The sequence below is a fragment of the Balaenoptera borealis genome (genome assembly GCF_965194805.1).
Source record: "Balaenoptera borealis genome assembly, chromosome: 11".
In the NCBI taxonomy this organism is placed as follows: Eukaryota; Metazoa; Chordata; class Mammalia; order Artiodactyla; family Balaenopteridae; genus Balaenoptera; species Balaenoptera borealis.
The window spans coordinates 107,586,169-107,608,407 of NC_138868.1; the positions used below are offsets into that span (position 1 = coordinate 107,586,169).

General features: G+C 45.7%; 1 protein-coding gene across 1 annotated transcript in view; it reads left to right on the top strand.

The window, feature by feature from the left end:
- BARX2 (BARX homeobox 2) overlaps positions 1 to 22,239 on the top strand; it is a 72,284-nt gene that overhangs the window by 38,332 nt on the left and 11,713 nt on the right. Inside the window, exon 2 of the mRNA XM_082343120.1 lies at positions 18,948 to 19,245. Within this exon, the coding sequence (XP_082199246.1) occupies positions 18,948 to 19,245 (298 nt within the window). The remainder of the gene's footprint in view (positions 1 to 18,947; positions 19,246 to 22,239) is intronic.

The following is a 22,239-nucleotide window of genomic DNA, read 5'->3' on the forward strand; positions in this document are numbered from 1 at the left end:
CCCTTTCTCCAGCTGTCCAGAGATTTCAGATGAGCAATGTTTGTTGCTCTGCTGAGCCCATTTCTCATAACTTGTAATATTAAGTGCATCTCCCATCACCTTCGGCCTCTCTCCCTTCTCCTCAAGAAAGACCAGATGCTTGCAAACCGTTTCCCAGATCACACAGCACTGAGTCCTGGAATCTTTTGGCTCCTTTTCGTAACTAAATTGTTCAAAGAGTTGTAAACTAAGGAGGACCATGTCCTTCATTGCACAAGATATGTTTGGACAAGGCATTTATCAAGACTTGTTTTAATAAACTCTTCTCCCCTCACCCCAACTTTTCTGTGTTCTCCTCCTCCTGCAGGAAAGAGGCCAACAGGCCATTTTAGGTCTTCTCTGAAGCCTTAGCTGACCCTAGATGGTTCTGAAGTAAAAGTGTGGCTGCAGACCCACTAATTTCCCTGAATCGTCCGAGGATGCTGTTTCTGGAGACTCTTTCCTCCGGGGTCCACCCTCCCCTGGGCTCTTCTCTCCCTTCTTAGGCTGAGTCCACACCCAGTTTCCAGTTTCAGAGATGTGGGGTTTTTGCACATCTCCTGTCTCTTGTTTCATCTTTGTCTGTGGGAAGGATTGGAGTAGTTGGGCTGGCTGACCTCCATGTGGATACTCCATTTGGTCTGCAGGTGGGTTCAGAGCCAGGGCTGGCACAGAGGGTAAGGCTGGAGGTGCTTTTTAAATCCTCACGTGTGACTCTGGGCTGGGCCCCGTGTCTCTCAGTGCTTGGGCGTCATGCCGTGTCTGGGTCCTACATTGTTTACCAGCCTTGACAGGAGGTGACGCTGGTGTGGGGACAGTAGGGTGTGGCTAGGGGCGGAGGTAGGAAAGCTGTTTAAGAAAGAACAGCAAATGTTAGTGTGTTCACAGTAGAAAGAACAGCGCCGGGGATGGAGAAGTTTGTCAAGACAGGCCCTTCCTACACGACGGTTCTCAGAAATTCCTCAGGAGAAACGAGCTGGCTCAGTGTTTCTGAAGGATTCTCTTTGGCTATAATGCCCAGAGATTTTTGAAACTAAGGATCCTATAGATCCTTGCTAGTTAAGAATAAGAAGAAATGTAGCGCCCATCAGCTGTACTTGGAGCTGGCGTGTTGGGGCTGATTATTTCCCCTTTGAACTCTGACCAGCCAGGTCCCCTAATCAGTAAGTGAGCGGGTTAACAAGTGTCACCACTTGTTTGTATTTAATTGCTACCTTAGAAAAGTGACAGCTCGAACCTGACGCTAAGAATTTCGCTATAGACCTCAAAATATAAATGACCAACTGCGGTTCTTCCTCTCCTCTGTGAACGGATGCTTGCCACTGAGATATTGGTGGGGTGTAGACTGGCTGCTGTGGGAGGCTACCTTTGGAGGCTTTTGCAGTGTCCTAGGAGTACACCCATCCAATGTCTTTATTGGTACTTTGAGCGACATTCCCACACTCCTGCCCTCTCTGCTGAGCAGGGGGATAGTGACGTGGACGCAGCGGACCAGAGACGGACCCCGCTGTGCTCTGACTCACTCTCAGCTCGCTTCCTGGACGCGGAAGATGCTTCCCTGGGGCAGTCCTCACCTCAGCTGTCAGATGCGCGATGAGAGAGGGAAGGCAGGATCTGGCCTCAAAAAAGGACCTAGGGGTGCTGGGTACAGGGCCTTCGGGGTTGGGCCCCTGGAAGAGAGCTCATGCCTGCAGGACAGACTGTGTGTTAAGCTCTTCTCATTGGGGCCTAGAAGTTGCTTTTGTCAAAAATCCTCTTTTCTGTGCTGAATCCGAACAGCAGAGATGAATACTTTCCGATTGTTGGAGGGATGTGGACCTACTGCAGAGTCACACTGAGTCTGCGCTGGTAGTTAGTTATGCCTTATGTGGGTTCTGTAGTGTTGACAGCAGGAAGGGAGATGTTCTGGGAAGGACTGTGCCTTCCCAGGGGTCCCCGCCGGATGATACTATCAGCCTACAGGTGTATTGCCCTTTTCAGTTTATAATAGTATGTATTTAAAGTGAAATATATCAATTATTACATTGACGTTTGTATAATTTTCCATTTTCTGATTAAATTTCAAAATCTTGTTCTAATGTTCATCTTATTAAATAGGCAGAAAAGATCCTAATTTTAAAAAATATATATCCTTATTTATTTACTTATTGTATTGAAGTATAGTGGATTTACAACATTGTGTTAATTTCTGCTGTACAGCAAAGTGATTCAGTTATACATATATACATATTCTTTCTTATATTCTTTTCCATTACGGTTTGTCTCAGGATATTGAATTACATACGCTTATTTTAAAAATCTGTGCTTTTGTAAATTTATTTCAGTTTAAAGAATATCTGTGCTTTGAAGTAATCTTGGTAAAATTCTGCACTGCTATTTACTGACCTTATTTTTTTTTCTGTTAATAGAATGACAGTTTTTGAACCGATAATCCTGAGCTCAGAATCTAGTGAGCAGAGGGAGTATTTATGTGTGTTTGTACAACTTTTCCACAGCATTTGTTAACTTGCTACCAGCTGGGGAAATAAATTTGACTAATTGGGAGAAGCAGTATTGATATATATCTCTAGGAATAGTTGCAAGTTCTATAAAAATGCCTCTCTACTTCTCACATGGTCAGTGGGGAAATGGCTCATGGAAAATGAGAAAATACCTGGGCATCTGGCTACAAATTCGAGTTCTTTGCCCATGTGTGTGGCTTGGCTCAGTTCTTTGGTCTTGGTAATAGGCCCATTATTTCTGTGTTTGTTAGATGGATTTCAGAATGTCATACTCATACTTTGTTTCAACCCAAGCTGTTCCCCAGGAAACACAACTGTTTGTCCTCTTTTTCCTGCTGGACTAAAGCCATGGTGCCATCTTTCTTCCAGGCAAAGCAGAGCCTCTCCAAATAGGACCTCCTACATCTTTCAGGAATCTGTGAGCTTCACTGGTTTTTCTGTATGTGGGAGTGTACACAACTTTTTTTGGTGTCTATATTTCTGTAGATTTAAATTTTCTACGTTGAAACATGTTGCTTTCTATTGGGAAAAAATTACTGTGATTTAAGAAGAAACAAAAACACTATATCCTTTGCCTGTCTTTTCTGGGGAGGGAGAATAGGGTGCTGAGTCATGAAAATTATGAGGTCTTACTATTTTTATGCCATGTGAGCCAACACGAGTACCTAAGTCACAAGCACACCCTGGAAGAGGCAGAGGGTTTGAATGGTGCACGAATGTACATCAACTGTCTGGAACACTAGAATGTCAGAAAGGAAAGTCCCTGGGAAGGTGTATTTTAGGGTTTTGAAAGGTAGCATTATATAATTATGAGCATGGCCATGAATCAAACAGACTTCTGTTCAGATTCCAGATATGTGCCCTCGTCACTGGATAATTTTTGTGAGGAGTAAAAGAAATATGGTGTGTGCAAAGTCTAGCCCATGGTGGTGCGCAATAAGCTTTCCTTCCTTTGTCCCTTCCTTCTGTCCATCGCCTTGAGATTATGGGTGGAATTTAAGGGACATGAGATTGACTTAGCAGCTTGTTGAGCCTCTCTTCTTTTGGAGAGATTGACCCTTTCTCAGGCCCTTACTGTAGGGTGAGTTATTATTTTTTTATGAACAAATCAATGCCAGTGTTGTGGGCCATTGAGCTGTAATATAGTCAGAGGTCCACCCTCACTTCCTCCTTCCCTGCTAAACATCTACTCGTCCAATTTAGGAAAAATTTCCAAGCAGAAGTCTTTCAGACTGGATGGTAAGATATCAGATTATTAGCTGTTAATCTCTAACATGCTCAAGCTTCCTAAAAAAATGGACCACATGATTACAGCCATCATGGAAAACAAGTATGGAAGTTCCTAAAAAAATTAAAAATAGAATTATCATATGATCTGACAGTCCCTCTCCTGGGTATATATCCAAAGGAAATAAAATCACTATCTGGAAGAGAAAAATGCACCCTTATGTTCAATGCAACATTATTCATGACAGCCAAGACACGGAAACAACCTAAGTGTTTGTTGACAGATAAATAGAAAAAGAAATGTGAAATAAATAAATAACTATTCTGTATGCAGTGGAATATTATTCAGCCTTGAAAAAGAAGGAAATCCTATAAACAAGACAAAAAAACAACCCTCAGAATGGGAGAAACTATTTGCAAATGAATCAATGGACAAAGGATTAATCTCCAAAGTATACAAACAGCTCATGCAGCTCAATATCAAAAAAACAAACAACCCAATAAAAAAATGGGCAAAAGACCTAAATAGACATTTCTCCAAAGAAGACATACAGATGGCCAAGAGGCACATGAAAAGATGCTCAACATCACTAATTATCAGAGAAATGCAAATCAAAACTACAATGAGGTATCACCTCACACCGATCAGAATGGCCACCATCAAAAAATCTACAAACAATAAATGCTGGAGAGGGTGTGGAGAAAAGGGAACCCTCCTGCACTGTTGGTGGGAATGTAAATTGATACAGCCACTATGGAGAACAGTATGGAGGTTCCTTAAAAAACTAACAATAGAACTAATATACAACCCAGCAATCCCACTACTGGGCAGATACCCTGAGAAAACCATAACTCAAAAAGAGTCATGGACCACAGTGTTCATTGCAGCTGTATTTACAATAGCCAGGACATGGAAGCAACCTAAGTGTCCATCGACAGATGAATGGATAAAGATGTGGCACATATATACAATGGGATATTACTCAGCCATGTAAAGGAATGAAATGGGGTCACTTGTAGAGACGTGGATGGACCTAGAGACTGTCATACAGAGTGAAGTAAGTCAGAAAGAGAAAAATATCATATTAACGCCTATATGTGGAATCTAGAAAAATGGTACAGTTGAACCTGTTTGCAAGGCAGAGATAGAGACACAGACGTAGAGAACAAATGTATGGACACCAAGGGGGGAAAGGGGGAGTGGAATGAATTGGGAGATTGGGATTGACATATACACACTAATATGTATGAAATAGACAACTAATGAGAACCTGCTGTGTAGCACAGGGAACTCCACTATGCTGTACAGGAGAAACTAACACAAAACATTGTAAAACAACTATACCCCAATAAAAAAATAAAAGAAAAGAAAAGAAAAAAAGAAAAGAAAAGGAAGGAAATCCTGCCATTGTGACAGCATGGATGAACCTGGAGGACATCATGCCAAGTGAAATGAGTTAGGCCAAGACAAAGACTGCATGACCTCCTGTTATAGGTGCAGTCTAAAATCGTAGGACTCATGGAAGCAGAAGAGTGGTTGTGGGGAGCTGATAGTGGGGGTGAATGGGGAGATGTTGGTCCAAGGGTACAAACTTTCAGTTATTAGTTGAATATACATATAGGTTCTGGAGACCTAATGTGCAGCATGCTGGCTCCAGTCAACAATACTGTATTGCATACTTGATATTTGTTGCGAGAGTAGATTTTAAGGGTTCTTCTCACACACACAAAAGGTAACGATGTGAGATGATGGATGTGTTAATTAGCTGAATTGCAGCCATCATTGCATAATGTATGTATATATATGCATCAAATCGCACGTTGTATACCTTCATCATATACAGTTTTTATTTATCAATCAGGCCTCAGTAAAGCTGGAAAGAAAAGGAGAGAAATTGCAAACGCCCAGAAGCTTCCAAGGTTAATATTTACCATGTCTTCTCAGGTTATTTAAATCATAGTGCTTTTCACACTGGGTTGCAGACTGAAAGAGTTAACCATCAAAATAAATAGACCACAAGAATGAGGAAAAATAAGTATCTGAGGCCAAACAGTACTCAGCATTTTGGTGGCTCTTGCCTAGAAAAGCAGTACAGTGACGTGAACAGCACATTTGTCCTTTCCTCTGGAGGTCTGAGCTCTGCTCCTAGTTCAGACATCGACCTTCTGTGTGACTTTAACACCTTATCCCAGCAAAGCGTGGGTTAGAAAAAAATAATCTCTCTGTTTTGTTATTCAATGCGTCATTCGCTGTAAATCACCTAGCCTCAAAGTCTTAATTGTGCACAGTGAGACTTATGCAGAGTTAGTCTTTTGCCTTTGTAATTACGATCTGGATCACCTAAGAGGATATCAGATGAGTAATTAGTTCATCACTCTACTCCCCTGTGAACTGACAAGATTTAGTAGTGCTGAGGAGGTTTACATGCAGGCAGGCATTAATACTCTTTCTCTTAGCTCACTCGTTAAATTCAGCTAATATTTGTTTAGCTGATACCATTTGCAAAGTATGGGAAGTACACTGTGGGAAACTGAAGTATAAGACAAAGACTTAACAATCGAGTTGAGAAATGTAAGAGAGACTCACTGTGTCTGAGTGTGATATTGCTGATAAAGTCATTGCATCTTGGTACCAGAACGGACCTTAAAGCCCAGCCAACTCCCGCCATCTACTGATGAGGAGAATTCAGAGAAAGAGAGACCTCCTTGTGGACTGAAGCTAAAGCCAGCTGAATGGCGTTGTTGAGGGCGGAGCTGGATCTTAAACAGACAGGATGCGGCTCAGTGCAGGGGCATCTTGCTGTAGGGAGCAACTGTCTTTGGCCCTGGTTGGCCAGTTGGGTACCATGGTCCACATGCTTCACGTTCACTGTGTTGCAGAATCTTATTACTGTTATTCCTACTCCTACTCCTTATTACTGTTTTCCCTGATTACCTACAAGAGCAAGACTCAAACAAATAAATATTGATGTCTGTTGTATAATTTTCCCACTACTGTTTGGGGGTGCACTGGTTGCCATTCAATCTTAACACCTTGAGTAAAAGAGAAAGGAGAGGAATTCTTTCATTCTCTCCAACGAGAGCCTTCCCCCAAATACAGTGCTCCATCCTCCTACCTTCAATAAGTAGATTCCGCCAGAGTTTGAGTCCATTTTGCAACCTAGTTCTGTGTCCCTGGGCTGAGTTATCTGCATAAGTTTTAAGGGCACACTTTTATCAGAAAATAATGGGGGGACTTCCCTGGTGGCGCAGTGGTTAAGAATCCACCTGCCAATGCAGGGGACACAGGTTCGATCCCTGGTCCAGGAAGATCCCACATGCCGCGGAGCAACTAAGCCCATGCGCCACAACTACTGAGCCTGCGCTCTAGAGCCCGTGAGCCACAACTACTGAAGCTCGTGTGCCACAACTACTGAGCCTGCGTGCCTAGAGCCCGTGCTCCGCAACAAGAGAAGCCACTGCAATGAGAAGCCTGCGCACCACAACGAAGAGTAGCCCCCGACTCGCCGCAACTAGAGAAAGCCCACGTGCAGCAACGAAGACCCAACGCAGCCAAAACTAAATAAATAAATAATTTTTTAAAAAAAGAAAATAGTGGGGTACCAGGAAGAAGAGATTTAACCATCGAAATCACATGACTGTCTGCATGACATGGAGGCATCCTGATGGAAACTGCCTGCATTATGCTGGTTATCACAGCAGAGGGAGATATTCTGGTCATTGACAGTACTTGGGGGCCTTACCAGACACTGGTTTGTTTGAGAGGCCTCCAGTTTACTGTTCTGCCTTCACGTTCCAGCAGAGAATTTTCCCACTTGTCCACACTCAGCAGAGCCAATTTCAACATCAGAAGTTCTGTAGATATTCTTCAGTAAGGCCCAAATGCCTTTTCATCCTGTGTTTTTTGTTTTGCTTAAAAAAATTTCTTTTCGGGAGTTCCCTGGTGGCGCAGTGGTTCAGAATCCGCCTGCCAATGCAAGAGACACAGGTTCGAGCCCTGGTCCGGGAGGATCCCACATGCTGCGGAGCAGCTAAGCCCATGCACCACAACTACTGAGCCTACGCTCTAGAGCCCACGAACCACAACTACTGAGCCCATGTGCCACAACTACTGAAGCCCGCACACCTAGAGCCCGTGCTCCGCAACAAGAGAAGCCACCACAATGAGAAGCCCATGCACTGCAACAAGGAGTAGCCCCCGCTCGCCGCAACTAGAGAAAGCCCGCGCGCAGCAACGAAGACCCAATGCAACCAAGATAGATAGATAGATAAATAAATAAATTTATAAAAAACAAATAAATTTCTTTTCACAGTTAGTATTTGGCAAATTTGTAGACTTTTACCTGTTTCTTTTTATTCTCTGATTAGAATCTCAGCTAACGTCATCCTTCAGTTTAAATGACACTCTTTCTGGTGGATCCTCACCACCTATACTTGGATAAATCCTCTTGCTGAATTACTTCTCCCTTAACTGTCTGCTGTCCGTCCGCTGGGCTGGGCAAGGACCTGGTCTGTCTTGTGTACTGTTTTATCCCCAGTTCCTGGCATAGTATCTACACTAGGTGTTCCATAATTTGTTAAACTTAATTGAATTTTACTCTCTTTTATCCCACTTTGTTTCCAATTCTTTGCAACCAAAGGCAAGCTATAGAGAATACATTTAAGCCAGGATTAGGATGCATAGGGAGATAAGGGAAATTAAATTGAATTTAGAAAATTACATTTTTTTTTTTTTTTCTAAAGGGGAAAGGTGAGGGTGAGGGATAAATTACGAGTTTTGGGTTTAACATATTTTTTTTTTTCAAATTTATAGAGAGAATGTTTTGCTTATCTCTTAAATTTTATTTATTTATTTATTTTGGCTGTGTTGGGTCTTCGTTTCTCTGCGAGGGCTTTCTCTAGTTGCGGCAAGCGGGGGCCACTCTTCATCGCTGTGCGCTGGCCTCTCACTATCGCGGCCTCTCCTGTTGCGGAGCACAGGCTCCAGACGCGCAGGCTCAGTAATTGTGGCTCACGGGCCCAGCTGCTCCGCGGCATGTGGGATCTTCCGGGACCAGGGCTCGAACCCGTGTCCCCTGCATTGGCAGGCGGATTCTTAACCACTGCGCCACCAGGGAAGCCCAGAAAATTACATTTTGGCATGAGATGTTCTGAGTTTGGTGGATGCTTCTCCTCCTGGATAATCAAGAGCTTGCCTGGGACCCACAGGGCCACTTGCAGAAAGTTATCTCCTGTGGCTTTTCCTCGAAACCACCCAGGGCCCTGGCACAATGCACATTTTCCCAGCCTGCCTTGTGGAGATTCCTATACCATGAAGATAGGTCTGGAAGTATCAGAGAAGGGGGGAAATTTTCAAAACTTACGTCAAGAGATTTCCTAGTGAGTAACCTTGTTGAAAGTGTATCCTTCTTGAAATTCTCTGGCCATTTTCATTGACCCTTGCTCTTACTTCTGCTACTTGCTTCTTACACTACAATGTCTGCCTGGTTTATTGGTCTTATTTCCTTTTCCAGCTCCATTGATGAAGATGTACCCCAAGACCCAGTCTTTCATCCTCTGTTGGTCTTAAGTCTTTCTTCTTGGAAGACAAATTCTACTTTCAACCCTTCAACTCTTGTTCTGTGTAAAATCCACAGACCCATCTCAGAGTCCTTCGGGGAACCCTAGTTTGTGACTGTCCAGGCCTGCCAGGAATCATCACTTCAGTGTCTGATTTTACTGCAAACCAAATAAGCCTCTGCGAGCCTTATCTTTTCTACCCAAACATTGTCACTGGGCAGAGGCAGAGGTGCTCCGATCCCAGCAGTTACTGCTGGAGTCATTTTTTCTTTTTTTTTAAACATCTTTTTTGGAGTATAATTGCTTTACAATGGTATGTTAGTTTCTGCTTTATAACAAAGTGAATCAGCTATACATATACATATATCCCCATATCCCCTCCCTTTTGCGTCTCCCTCCCTCCCACCCTCCCTATCCCAACCCTCTAGGTGGTCACAAAGCACCGAGCTGATCTCCCTGTGCTATGCAGCTGCTTCCCACTAGCTATCTATTTTACATTTGGTAGTGTATATATGTCCATGACACTCTCTCACTTTGTCCCAGCTTACAGTGCTGGAGTCTTGAGTCCTCCCGCACCTTCTATGTGTCTGCCCTCCTCTCCCACCGCAATCTGGTGTTTCTCCAGGTCCTGTGGGTTCTTCCTTTCCCCTAAGAACCCCGGCTCCTCTTTTCACAACCAGGCACTGTACGCTCTGTAGTGCAGCAATCCATCCTGAATTCCTGTAGGTCTTCTGCCACTCAGCATTTGCCACACAAAAACTTCTTTGTTTTCTTATTTACCTTTTATTGTAATGTCTCATGCCTCCAGTGCGATAACTAGCTTCTGAGGACAGAGGTGAGGAATCGCTTCTCTTCCCGTCTCTAGCAGTTAGCACAGAGCTGAGTAGCTACTTGGTAGAGTTCACAGATGATGGTGACAGTGAACTAGAAGACTTCTCCTGGTCAGCTTTGTGTAGCCTCTGTCCCTGTGACAATAGGACCTTAACTAGAAATTATGAAGGATAAGGGATGAGACACCCGGATGGTTTAGGTTAGCACAGGAAGCAGGAGTATGATTTCTTAGTGAATAGAGACATCTCTAAAATTTGGAAAGTCAATGCTTTTTGACTGCTGGAAAAAATTACTGCCTTTTTGGGTATAGTTCTTCATTGTTTAAAAATTTTTTTATACTCATTATCCAATGTGATCCTTCAACAAGCTTGAGAGAAGCATTATTAGTGTCATTTTTTAGAAGAGAAAGCAGAAGGTTGGAAGTATGGTTTAACCAAGGCCGCGGAGCCCAAAGTTGTCAGAGGTGTCAGAACCACATCTCCAGCCCCAGTCTTCTGATTCCAGGTAAAATCAGTTCAAGTCAGGCATGGAGTTTTCGCTAGGAAGATGCACTTTTTAATTCTGTCCTAGAGAAGTTTGCAGTCTAGTGAGAAATAAGTGGGTAAACACATTAACTCTTGCTCCAAGGTTTGAATTAAGTAAGGGTGAGTAAGGACACAAACAAAAAGCTGGGGGTGCATGAAGGTGGGAGTGATTAATTCGGTCTCTGTACTAAACAACAGCTGCTCTGGAAGCTTTCTGTCCGCGAGTGGTTATGAGGTATGGCTGAAAGCAGGTGTGGGTGTATGGAGACAGCAGAATGGCCAGGAGGAGAAAGGCAATGCCATTTCCAGTGTGTTCTTTGGCGGAGGGAGGTGTGGAGTGGTGATGGCTAGAGGGTGCATGATGGCCACGTTTGGGCAGTAGGGCATTTGAGGCAGTGCGGGAAGGACCATAAACCTATCTGCCAGGCTAGCTTGATTGATTTCACGCAGCTCCCAGGGCAGCCCAGTGTTTCTGTGGGTGTCTATAATTTTGATGACATTGCAGGTTGAATGTGGTAAGACCGAGCTTGTCTCTTTGCAAAATCAAGACTCTGAAAGGATGGCGTGTTGCAGTCAAGCCTACTAGCATTGCTCTGGTCTCCTCTTTATTTCCCAAATCTTCATTTTTCCAAATCCCCAGAAATGTTTTCATCCCTTTATTCATCAACCTTTGTGAACCTTCTTCAGTGTTTGATTTAACTAGATGCTTATTCCAGAGTCTACATTATGGTGGTCGCATGTGGATTTTGGAATAAATTTATTTCACATGTTTCTAATTCATTTACACTTAACTCATCAACATGCCCACCCGCTCTTTTTTTTTTTTCCTTTTTAAATTTATTTATTTATTTATTTATTTTGGCTATGTTGGGTCTTCATTTCTGTGCGAGGGCTTTCTCTAGTTGCGGCAAGCGGGGGCCACTCTTCATCGCGGTGCACGGGCCTCTCGCTATCGCGGCCTCTCTTGTTGCGGAGCACAGGCTCCAGACGCGCAGGCTCAGTAGTTGTGGCTCACGGGCCTAGTTGCTCCGCGGCATGTGGGGTCTTCCCAGACCAGGGCTCGAACCCGTGTCCCCTGCATTGGCAGGCAGATTCTCAACCACCGCACCACCAGGGAAGCCCCCACCCGCTCTTTTTTAATGAGGTAATTAATGGCTAAGATGTTTTGTCAGCCTTTGAGTTGGCCTCTTAAAACATTTTCTCTTTTCTTGAGTCATACAAAGCCATAACCTGTAAAGGGGGCACGTATTCCATTCACTCTTACTGGGCTAGAAACTTAGTGTATCACAAAGTTAAAAGGCCACTCAGCCTCGTTATATTTCCTCCCCTCCTTGACATTCTTACAGGTTATGCATAGAGACAAACAAGCACTGACCTTTCACGTCTGTGGCTACTTACCCCCCCGCTCAGCCTTTCCTTAGTCCACCCTCAGCGCACCCCCAGGCAAGTCAGTGTCCACCGCCCCATCTCTGTTTTCTCTGCAGTGTTTACAAATTGACTTTGGGTACAGTCCTGTGTCCCACTAACTTCATCCTTCTTTGCCTACGGCTAATCTTGGGAAGGGCTGCGCATTGTTTATACAGGTCTGCAAAACCACAGTAGTTATTTCTGGAGTCTTGATGATTTTAGGCGGTTGTCTGGCCTGGTTAGCCCTCCCACTGATATCCTTTAGCTCTCTTGCTGCTGTCAGGGCATTTGAAGACCCTCATTTGGCGAAGAGAAGCTAGCAGATTCTAGTGCTGCTTCATCTTGCTTTGCATACGAATGCACAGAGGATAAGAAGATGCACATGCATAGTTCACAGGTAGGTCTGCTTTCTTGATAAGAAAATCCGTCTGTTTTCTTTTGGCTCATTGACACAGAGCATCAAACCACTAAAGTGAAAAGAGGAAAGGAAAGGGAACTAACAGTAATGAAATGCCCACCAGGCACTTCACATACCTTAATGCATTTCATCTTCCCAGTAAGATACAAGGGGGAACTATTATTAGCCCTACTTTACAGAAGAGGAAATTGAAACTAAGAAAGTTTTGATAACCTGCTCGAGTTCACTCCACAAGTCAGTGAGGTCCTGTTCTTTCCACTGCCCCAAATTACCAGCCAATCTGCAGGCATGTGAGCCGATGGGAATAATTCGGTGTGGGTGGTTTTATGATTTTTCCCAGGAAACTCAGCCAGAGCTACCCAGTTGTTCCACTGAGTCTTTCTTTCAGGTTAACCATCCGGAATGCCATCTCCACCTGTGGCTTTGTGTGTGTTGCTTGTCCCTTGGAAGCTTTCTGCGGGTATACAGGTCACACATTCCCGGGACATAAATCAGTCAAGCAGGCAGCTTAGAGATCCTTATCCACTCAGACATTTGGACCTCGCTTGTGTCAACCGGAATAGTGGGCGTGGAGAGCCATTTTGGGGACTGGTATGTTGGAGCAATGGAAGCGGAGCCCCCAGGAGGTGTGTGGAAGCCAACACTGTGCTTTGGGGACTCTGCTCTGGGGTTCACGTCCAGCTGTAACTGGGGGGACTGGCCTCCGCGGGGAAGGAGGACTTATGCTGGGGAGACGTGCCTGGAACCTGCCACCCTGCACTGTGCCCGTGCTTGGCCCAAGTGCGTTCGTATGCGTGATCTACACTCAGTTTGCAGAATCCACGCGACGGAAAATTCTGTTTAGCCTCCCAAATGGTCCGCATCTCCCCAGGCTCCCGGGGGTGTCCCTGGGCATCAGCCTACCACGAATGTGCTCAGGTTTTCTAATCCAAAAACAGATTCTCAAAACGGCCAAACATTTGGCAGGCGGCTATTTCGAGGTATACGATACACGCAGTTATGTGATATCCATCCCACAGCCAAACATTGGTTAGGGGGATGGGTTGAAGGAAAGCAACTATTAGAAAATGCATTCACTGTGGTCATGTTTACACTCCTTTTGTCAACTAAAAATGTTTAAACAAAGTCTTTGGTTTATGACAGTCATGACTCCCTCTCGGTAGCAGATAATGTGCTTGAGTTTCACAAGTGTATGTAAATGATCCAGGGTGGCGGGACAGCTGTCTTCAGTCAACGTTTTCACATAGTGATAATTCTCAGGAAAAGAGAAAGACATACTTAATACATAGTGTTATACATTATTTGCCTTCTCAGTAACCCAAGTCCCCCACCCCACAGTGTATGAGCTAATTTATCATTTCCCCCCTATTTTTAAAACCTAAATTTGATTTTTAGCCAAAACATAAATAGATGGCTGGATTATCTCACAGTGCTTTTGTGAGAATATCAGATGGGGGTGTGTAAGTGCTTTGTGAAATGAAAGCTCTGGGCCGATCCTATTTTGTTGGAAATCGGGTCATATTTTAAAACAAGGAAAGACATAGAGCAGCTGGCGAGAGTATGTTTGGTCTCACTTTTCTGCTCCCGTTGGTTTCCCTCTCAGGAGACGCAGTGCTTTGCTGCACACACATTACCCACCTTGTGTCCTGGTCCAGCCACGCTTGTTCCTTCCTTAGGGACACACGTCAAATACTAAAACCTCAACACAGTGCTTCACTGCAATTGTAGTTATTTACTACAGTGATGGTCCTCCTGAATCCTCCAAGTATTTATCAGCATCACAATGGCCTTGTGGGTGCGTCTCCAGCATCAGAAGGTGCTCTCTGCCACTGGGGAGAGGTGCAATTTTGTCACTGAATCTGCATCAGAACATTGGGTCAAGATTCCTGAAACTACAGACTTTGGTGATTAGAATGTTGCCTTAAATCACTACCAATTCTTCTGAAGTTTTTTGTTTTGTTTTTGTTTTTTAATGAGGGTTTTCATTGGGCTTAAGCTTTATGGAACCAAATGGCATAAATCTCCAAAAGCCATTTTTAAACACCAGCAATTTCTTTCAACCTACCAGAGAATAGGATCATCAAAAGAATCATCTTTCCTTATAGTAATCTATAAGGTCAATGGAAGTCTAATAAATTTTCAGTGGGATTTGCTTTTAAGAGACTAACAAGTTGATTCTAAAATTCAACTGGAAAAAATAATTAATGACAATAGCCAAGAAAACTTTGTAGAAAAAATAAAAAGAGGGAATTTGTTCTGCCAGATAATAAAACTCCCTAAACCCTACAATAATAAAAGTGGAATGGTCCTATCCTAGGACATACATTAGTTCAGTAGAATAGAGTCCAGAAACAGACATATGCATTCATGATGTAACCCAGCTATTTCTAGGGCCCCACATGGCCCAGTATCTATAGAATTATACTCAAAGACAACAGAAATCTGATTACAGAAGCCTTGAACAGAAAGATCTTTAGTGTTACTTAAAGGAATATATTCAAGGATTTTACCCAGTACACCCCTAAAATGTTTTTCAGAAATCCTCTCAAAGTAGCCTTCACTCTCCCCAGAGTTGCAGACTCATGGAGGCCTCAAAAAAATCTTCCCCCCTCTCTGATCCACCTGATTTCCTAACTCTTCCCTCCCCGACCCCTCCTCATCCCCCACACCCACTGCCCTCACATAGAGGCACCACACCTATTTATAACCATCCCGACAGAGGGCAGCCCTTGGGAAGGGTGGTTCTTGTCCCAGTTTGGCTGCTTTTCTAGAAAGCAGGAGATTCTCAGACTTCTGGTGACTAAAATTCCCCAGTAGACTCTCAGAATTCTGATAAACAAAAATTCCCAACTTCATTTCTTTGGGAACTTAATGTATCTTAAGGCTGGCATTTTAAGTCATGGGCTAGTCAATAAAGGGTTTGGGGGTTGTTGGCTATCCATTTAGAAAAAATAAAGTGACATGTTTATATTTTACAAAATAAACACTTTGTAACTATGTGTTTCAGTAGATTAGAATACATTATTACTAGATTTGGAACATATGTATGTCTGTATATACACAGGAACAATTATGGAAGTTTACCTCTAAGATTTGGGGTTGAAAACTGGGAGGGGAGACTTCTATTTTATATATTTCTGAATTGTTTTAAAATTCTTTTATAAGAAATTGTGCTACTTTGGTAATAAAAACAAAATAGCAGTATAAGAAGCTTTTAGATACTTTTTAAAATATATTATAACTTTATTCTTTTAAAAATTAATTAATTAATTTATTTATTATTTTTGGCTGCATCGGGTCTTCGTTGCTGTGCGTGGACTTTCTCTAGTTGTGGCGAGCGGGGGCTACTCTTTGTTGCGGTGCACAGGTTTCTCATTGCAGTGGCTTCTCTTGTTATGGAGCATGGGCTCTAGGCGCGTGGGCTTCAGTAGTTGTGCACGCAGGCTCAGTAGTTGTGGTTCGCACGCTCTAGAGCGCAGGCTCAGTAGTTGTGGCGCATGGGCTTAGCTGCTCCATGGCATGTGGGATCTGCCTGGACCAGGGCTTGAACCCTTGTCCCCTGCGTCGGCAGGCGGATTCCCAACCACTGCGCCACCAGGGAAGACCTAGATACTTTTTTGAAGAAGTAGCATTTCATAATGTATACAGATCCAAAACTACTGTCCCAGGTATCGTGATTTTCTCATTATAAAATATCATTCCCAGATTCTGTCTTTTTTTTTTTTTTTTTCATTAAAAGAATCCACAACAAAAACCCTCAAGTGTTAGCCTTGGCTGGAGAGTCAATGGAAGTCGTGATTTATTGTTTAACAGCTTTGTGGTTTCTACTGGGCCTTACTAGACATGTAGTCAAAGAACAAGAGAAGTTATCTCTTTTAATAACTATGACTGGGGTCCAAAACGGAAGCATGGAAATGAGTAAGAAGAGAAATGCCAACCCAGAGGAGAGAGAGCTTGCATGTAGCACCTGGGTGCTTCTGTGACCTTGGTCGGTTTTAACCCAGGACGAGTGTGAGTGATGTTTGGCTCCGACGCTCACCTTGCCCTTGTAGTGAGTTGTCAGGTCTGGGCTGAGTCCCAAAGGGCAGCCACAGAATCTTGTCTGTTTTCATCAGATATCAAGATGGGCTTGGGATGATGTGCTTTTGTGACATCGGTATATTAGAGTTTGAAAAATTCTTCGAAGTTACCTACTTTTACTCACTTGTACAAATGACAAAACTGAGGCCCAGAGGGATAAAATGATTTCCATAGGTAATGATGGTGACATTTTAAACCCAATACTATGGAACAATGAAAAGGAAGAGCTTTTTCACTTGAACTTTAAAGTATCAGCAAACAAAGGATGTTGCGGCCATCAAGCCATCAGCCACTATCTATCTCCACCCCGATGGTGAGCCTTGAGGGAACTCAGGGTGGAGACAAACGGGCTGCCGGGCTGCCCGCTGCCAAGCCCTTGGCCACTGTAGCCGCCCCCAACGGTACCCCCTGAAGGGACTCAGGATGGGAAGGAACAGGACACTGGCCCCAGATAGCTGAGGTGCATATCAAAGGAATGATTTCGGTGAGCCCAGACTCTTTCTTCCCATACATAGAAAAGTGCTAAATTCATTGACTTGAGATGTCTGGTTTTCTTTTTCTTTTTTCATTTTTATTGGAGTATAGTTGCTTTACAATGTTGTGTTAGTTTCTGCTGTACAGCAAAGTGAATCAGTTATACGTATACATATATCCACTCTTTTTTGGATTTCCTTCCCATTTAGGTCACCACAGAGCACTGAGTAGAGTTCCCTGTGCTGTACAGTAGGTTCTCATTAGTTATCTATTTTATACACAGTGGTGTATATATATGTCAATCCCAATCTCCCAATTCATCCCACCGCCCCCCTCCCCCCCTCGGTATCCATACATTTGTTCTCTACCTCTGTGTCTCTATTTCTGCTTTGCAAATAAGTTCATCTGTACCATTTTTCTAGATTCCACATATATAAGTGATATTATACAATATTTGTTTTTCTCTTTCTGACTTACTTCACGCTGTATGACAGTCTCTAGGTCTAGCCATGGTTCTGTTTAATTAACAGTAATCTTTTGATGTTCTGACCACCTTGTCTTTGTTGCAAAAACTCCTGTATATCCTAGCTCCCCCCTCACCTCTTCAGAGCAGTCCCCCAGAGCTATCTGAGAGGCTGCCTCCTGGGCTTGAAGTCCTCAGAAAGTCCAAAAATATAAAACATAATTCTCAACTTTTAGGTTGTGCAATTTTTTTCAGTCAACAAAAGACAGAACAGATTCTTGGACAGAAAAGTCCTCTTGCCTTGAAATTCCTAAAGCAGAAGAGGCACAGAACTAGGGTGGAGGCCACCACACCCCCTACCCCTGCACACCCGTGACAGACATTGCTGCTCAACCTCAGCTCGATTTCCTCAGCCAGGCTCTGACCCAGCCTGAGAATCCTCCTTAACACAGTGCCAGAGGCAGCCAGTGTAATGGATCTGAATTTTCACATGAATTAAAATCTTTTTGGCCCCCTCTTCTAAATGATGCATCCGTGTGATTCATGATGTGGTAACAGCCCTGGACTTCAAGCCAGAACCTGGTTTGACTCCTGAGTCTGCTTGTTCCTAGCTCTGTGACACCATCAAGACCCTTAGGCTTTCTGGGGCTGTTTTCTTGTCTCTGAAATGAGGGAGTTGAATTAAATAACCCTTAAGCATCCTTCCGGCTCTGAAAAATGTTACGATTCAAGGTATGTAGACTTCTCAGGAAGAATTTATAGTTACAACCATGTATTTTTTTTTTTTTTTTTTTTTTTTTATTTATGGCTGTGTTGGGTCTTCGTTTCTGTGCGAGGGCTTTCTCTAGTTGCGGCAAGTGGGGGGCCACTCTTCATCACGGTGCGCGGGCCTCTCCTTATCGCGGCCTCTCTTGTTGCGGAGCACAGGCTCCAGACGCGCAGGCTCAGTAGTTGTGGCTCACGGGCCTAGTTGCTCTGCGGCATGTGGGATCTTCCCAGACCAGGGCTCGAACCCGTGTTCCCTGCATTGGCAGGCAGACTCCCAACCACTGCGCCACCAGGAAAGCCCACAACCATGTATTTTTATAAAGACCGGAGGTGGTTCTCAAGTACACTGTATATTACAGATCTGTTTCGGCTTCCTTAAGTAAGTGTTTCTAGCTTTATCTGAGTACTTCTTTCCATCTGCTCAGTGCCATTGACCCATATCTCTGAAACCAGAATTTAGGGGTTCAAACGGGAGAGTTGGAGAAAGATTCACTTCAAACCAGACCAGGCTGAGCAAATCTGCATGTGCCCTGCCCACCCAGCCTTCCCCCATTTATACCTCCTTGTGAACAGGAGGCCCTGCCGGACAGATGGGTCTCGGCCCGGGGTCCTCTGAGGGCCTCTGGCCCCCTTCCCCCACTGCTCCTGTGTGACCTGCCTCCCTGCTTGTCTTCCAGGCCCCGCTTCCCTTCGGGCATATCCTCTCCTCTCGGTGATCACCCGACAGCCCACAGTCATCCCCCACCTGGTCCCCGCCACCCCGGGAATCGCCCAGGCTCTGTCCCGCCACCCGGGCGCCGAGGCCACCTCCGCCGAGGCTGCGGGCGAGAACCACGGCAGCAGTGAGTCGGAGACGGAACAGCCCACGCCCCGGCAGAAGAAGCCCCGCCGGAGCCGCACCATCTTCACCGAGCTGCAGCTCATGGGCCTGGAGAAGAAGTTCCAGAAGCAGAAGTACTTGTCCACCCCAGACAGGTGAGGACACGGGGAGGGGACCGTCTGCCGGGAAGGCCCTTGAGAAGGGGGACTCCTTTGGTTCTCGGTGTGGGACGGAGAGCCACGAGGACTGTTCTAGAGTTTGTGCGGGACAGTATGGCAGGAATCTGTCCATCCCTCGGCTCATGCAGTCTCAGCCTGGGTTTTACAGAAGCCAGCCCACGTGACTTCATCTCAGCCCGGGACCCTGCCTGCTGATGAATTTATACTGCTCACTATATCTCTGTATATTAACTTAACTTCTCCAGTACAACCAGCAAAGTAAAGCTTAGCCAATGCTTACCCAGGCTCTCAGTTGGGAAACAGGTTTGGTGTTTAAAGCCACTTACACTTAGGATCAGATGCAGTGGGACTAGACCCACATTGGGGTCCATGATCTCCTCTGGCTCCCCTCTCCTAACCCCCAACTGGCCCAGTGGGTCGGCCCGGCTCCTGCCTGGACGCGCTGGATTGATGGGACTGTGGAGCTGTCAGATGTCTTGCTGGATTTGACAGATAGCAAGTCAGAAGCATTTGGCTGAGAACTAAGAGGACCTGGATGAGGGTCCCTTCTTTAAACCCTTTTGAGATCCCAATGAGGGCAGCTGTGACCCCTGCTTTACTCATAGGCTTCAATACCTCCCCGCTTTCTTTAATTTAGCATCTTAACAAAAAAATACGTTGCAAGAGTGTGTGTCTTACCTTGTTCCTTCAAACTCACTCTGGAATGGCTAATGTGTAATCCTATTTATTGGGAGGATTTTGCAGGTACTTTTTCTCTTCTTTTGCTCCCTGCCTTGTCCATATCAGGTTTGACCCTACTCCTATTAAAGAGAAGGGAAGGAAACTCAAATGCATCTCTTAAGCTATTTATTAGCTGTTCGATCAAAACTTAAGCGAGAGAGGAGGCTGCAGCTCACTGACTGGAAGGGAACTTGCTTACCGATTCAGTTAGCTGAGCGCCCACCGGCTGTGTGCCAGGCACTGTGGCAGGGATTATGGGTCCAGAAAGTAGCAGACAAGAGACCTGCTCTAGAGGAGGTCACGGGGAAGGACGAGGCTGCGGTAATGACATCACGACGCCGGGTGCGGGTGCCGGCACGTTCCCGCGGGCTGCAGGAGCGCAGAGGTGTTGCTGAGTATGTTGGCGGGGGCTGGGAAGCCTTCTCGGAGGAGGCAACTCTTCAGAAGAGCTTTCATCCCGGGAGGGAGAGAGCCCTCCACAGAGGGAGTGACGCACGAAAGGCACAGACGGGCTCGCCGGGGCGTGCTGAGGGCCCTGCAGGTGGTCGGGCGTCTCCAGCCTCAGGTGTGGAGGGGGGCGCAGTGGGAGATGAGGCTGCAGAGGCGGGAAGGGCCCTGTACGTCTGGCCAAAGATCAGGGACTTTGTCGTGTAGGCCGTGCGTCAGCAGCCATGAAGAGCCGGAAGCAACATGGCCAGATTTACTTTTCAAATCCTCACGTCGGTGGCACCACAGGTGACTGTTAGGGAAGAGATGGAGCAGGGAAAGCAGGTGGGCAGAGTCCAGGGAGGGTCACTGAAGACCTGAATTAAGGTGGTGACAGTGGGAACAGAGAGGAGAGACTAGATCGGAGAACAGTTCTGAAGCTGGAACAGACAGATGCTGGCGTGAGGGAGAGAGCTGAGAGTTCTGTGGTTCCTGGAGGGGCCACCAGGTAAGGAGGGACAAGCATTTTCTGAAGCTGGAAGACGGAGGACAGAGTGGGTTTGGAGGGGAGTGTATTCTGTTTCGGACGTGAGCAGTTTGGGGCACCTTCAGGCAGACAGTGGAGACAGGTCTGTGAATTGGGGATTAATAAATGGGATCTCTAGGTATCGAATGGCTACTCTGGTGCCCCCAGCGTGTAACGGAGAGCCTCATGTACTTGGCACCCAGGAAGGGTGGGCGCCCCGATTTATGAATCAGCGTGCCTGGGTGACGTTTTAGGCCTATTTTGGAAGTCAGCAGATTTTTTTCGCAGAAACGTTTTGTTCTAAGTAAACCTCCTGGGGCTTCCTGATACCTGCCCAGGCACCTCTCAGGTGAGCTGCGCGGGCTTCATCCACTTGCTGGGGGAGGAGAACCCTCTGGTGGGCGTGGAGGCTGCAGCCCGAGCCGCCCTGCCAGCTGTTCCTCACCTCATACGTGACCGGGGCCATGAGCACGCCCTCCTCCCACGGTGCACTCCCTCTTCTCCTTTGTTTGTTTCTCCAGTTTCCTGGGTGACCCCATCTAAGTGAATATGCAGGCTAGTGAGAATTTGTAAGGGTGGCAGGTAATGAGAGAAGGCTGATGACAGTGAAGCGTGTTTCTGGAGCCAGAGTGAGTCAGGGGCACATTTTTCCCAAGTGAGCTCACCGCGTTTGCTAATGCGGTGGCAGAGTTGTGAACTTGAACCTTCCGTTCACTGATGCACCTGATGGCCTCAGGTGAACCGGCCGGGAAGGCACAGGGGGAGCCAGGGGAGACCTGGGAGACCTGTGGGATGGCCCCCTGGGCTCTTGATGCTTTAATGAACAGCTGCTTGGGAAGCAAGGCTTCGTTAGTGGGGAGAGTGAGGGCTGCTGGCACTGGGAATTTACTAGCTTCAGTCTGTTAATCACTTTCAATAAATCTGTCACCTTCCAGTAGCCCTTTTACTGGGACAAGCAGATATGTGTGAATGCTGACTGAAGCCAGGAGCTGAAGTTCCTGGAAGGAACACGGTTTTTATTATCGGAGATTGAAACTGGGCTCTCTGGTCACAGCAGGGGGGCTGGGCCGCTGCACCTGGAGTGCCAGGAGCTGCACCTGGAACCTGCACTCCTGTACCCGCTGGTCTTCCTGATGGTGAGATGTCGCTCGTTACTCCTCAGCTAGAGAAGGTTGCAGCTGAGGACTCGCACCCGAGAGTCCCCACGGCCCAGGCTGGCGGCTGTGCAGGCTGCTGTGACACGGTGGCCGTGACACCCACAGCTCGAGCCTCAGATACCCCGGCGCCTCCCAAAGTGG